Source organism: Lepidothrix coronata, unplaced genomic scaffold, assembly GCF_001604755.1.
Source record: "Lepidothrix coronata isolate B3197 unplaced genomic scaffold, Lepidothrix_coronata-1.0 Scaffold1122, whole genome shotgun sequence".
NCBI lineage: Eukaryota > Metazoa > Chordata > Aves > Passeriformes > Pipridae > Lepidothrix > Lepidothrix coronata.
The window spans coordinates 4,260-6,176 of NW_016691302.1; the positions used below are offsets into that span (position 1 = coordinate 4,260).

General features: G+C 73.2%; 1 protein-coding gene across 1 annotated transcript; it reads left to right on the forward strand.

Moving 5' to 3' along the window:
- The first annotated feature begins 181 nt into the window (after positions 1-181).
- Positions 182-1,855, forward strand: LOC108510504 (zinc finger protein 768-like). Its single transcript, XM_017840187.1, has 3 exons — positions 182-352; positions 580-702; positions 825-1,855. The coding sequence occupies exons 1-3, from the start codon at positions 319-321 to the stop codon at positions 1,853-1,855; spliced, it is 1,188 nt and encodes a 395-aa protein (XP_017695676.1). The 5' UTR covers positions 182-318.
- The last annotated feature ends 62 nt before the right edge of the window (positions 1,856-1,917 follow it).

Here is a 1,917-nt window from a genome sequence, read left to right on the forward strand (position 1 = left end):
AGGAGGATGATGGAGAAGGGGATGAGGAGGAGGAGGAGGAGGATGGAGAAGGGGATGATGATGAGGAGGAGGAGGATGGAGAAGGGGATGAGGAGGAGGAGGAGGAGGAGGAGGCGCTGCCGCCGGCGGAGGCTGAACTTCCTGGGTCAGCGGCGGCGGCTCCATCCGGCGCCCGGGCGGAGCTTCCCCGAGCGGCCGGGGGGGAGCCCCGGACCCCCCGAGCATCGCCGGCACCGGGGGGTCCTCCGCGGGGCCCGGGGGGGGCCCGGGAGGGGGGTCCCGACCCTCCTTTCCCGTCGTCCCGGAGCCGCCGCCGTCATGCAGGAGAACTACGAGTCCCTGATCCTGCTGGGTAAGGCCGGGATCCTTCTGTGCCCCCCCTCGGGTGATTCCTCCTCCCCCCCCCCAAAAAAAAAAAACCCCCGAAATAATGAGGGCGAAGTCCGGCACCGGCGTTGGATGAAAATCTTAATCGGACCCCGATGGAACGGGAGCAGAACCCGATTTCCGCCCGATTTCCGCCCGATTTCCGCCTTTTTAAAAATTATTTATTAATTTTTTTGCGTTCCTCGGGAGCAGATTTCCCCATCCCCAAACCCACCGTGGTGTCCCGGCTGGAGCTGGAGGAGGAACTGGGCGAACTGGGCGTGCCGGACCCCAACGACTCCAAGGAGTGGCAGATCCTCAGGGTGGCCCCCGCAGGTGAGCTGGGACCCCCCTTCCCCCCCCATCATCATCATCATCACCATCACCGTCATCCCGGGGGTTTCCCACCGCCCCCAGCGCCGGGAATGACCCCGTTGTCCACCCCCCCCCCGCGGCAGATGACGGCACGGGCAGCGAGGAGGAGGAGGAGGAGGAAGAGTCGGAGTCCCCCGAACCCCCCGAGCTGGACGCCGCCCTGCCCCGCCCCGAGGAGGGGGTCCCGCAGCCCCCCGCCCCCCTCGGGGAGTGCTGCCAGCCCCCCTGGCACCCCTGGGACCCCCCCCACCCTCCCGCGCAGCCCCCCGCCCGCCTCCCGCGGGGCGGGGGGGGTCGCGGGGGCCGGCGCGGGGGTCGCGGCGGGGGCGGCCCGAGGGGCTTCGGGCACCGCTGCGGGCGGAGCGGCTTCGGCCCCACGGCGGAGGAGAAGCCCTACAAGTGCCTGGACTGCGGGAAGAGCTTCACCCGCAGCTCCAACCGCAACGCCCACCGCCAGCGCCTGCACTCGGGGGGGCGCGGGGGGGGCCCGGACAAGCAGCGCCAGGACCACCGGGACCACCGGGACCCCCCCCAGCTCGCCTGCGGCAAGTGCGGGCAGAGCTTCGGCTGGAGCGCCGAGCTGGGCGGGCACCGGCGCGGGGAGAGACCCGGGCAGAGACCCCGGGAGAGACCCGGGCAGAGACCCCCGCCCGGCTGCGGGGAGTGCGGGAGGAGCCCCGGGCGCGGCCCCGAGCTCGGCACCCACCTGAGGACGCACCCGCGGGGCGAGAGACCCTTCGCCTGCCCCGACTGCGGGAGGAGCTTCAGCTACAGCTCGGCCTTCCTCAAGCACCGCCGGGGGCACGGAGGGGACGGGGAGGGGGGGGAGGAGGAGGAGAAGCCCCCCTTGCCCTGCCCCAGCTGCGGGAAGAGCTTCGCGGGGAGTTCGGCGCTGCTGCGGCACCAGCGGAGCCACTCGGGGCGGGCCCGGCCCCGCTGCGGGAGGGGCTTCCCGGGGGGCTCGACCCTCCCGACCCTCCCGACCCTCCCGTCCCACCGGCGCGGCCGCGGCGCCGCCGGGCAGGGCGAGAAGCCCCACAAGTGCGGCGACTGCGGGAAGGGCTTCGGGGGCAGCTCCGCGCTCGTCCGGCACCAGCGGCTCCACCTGGGGTAGAGCCCGGGGGGGCGGCGGGGACGGGGACGGGGACGGGGACGGGGACGGGGACGGGGACGGGG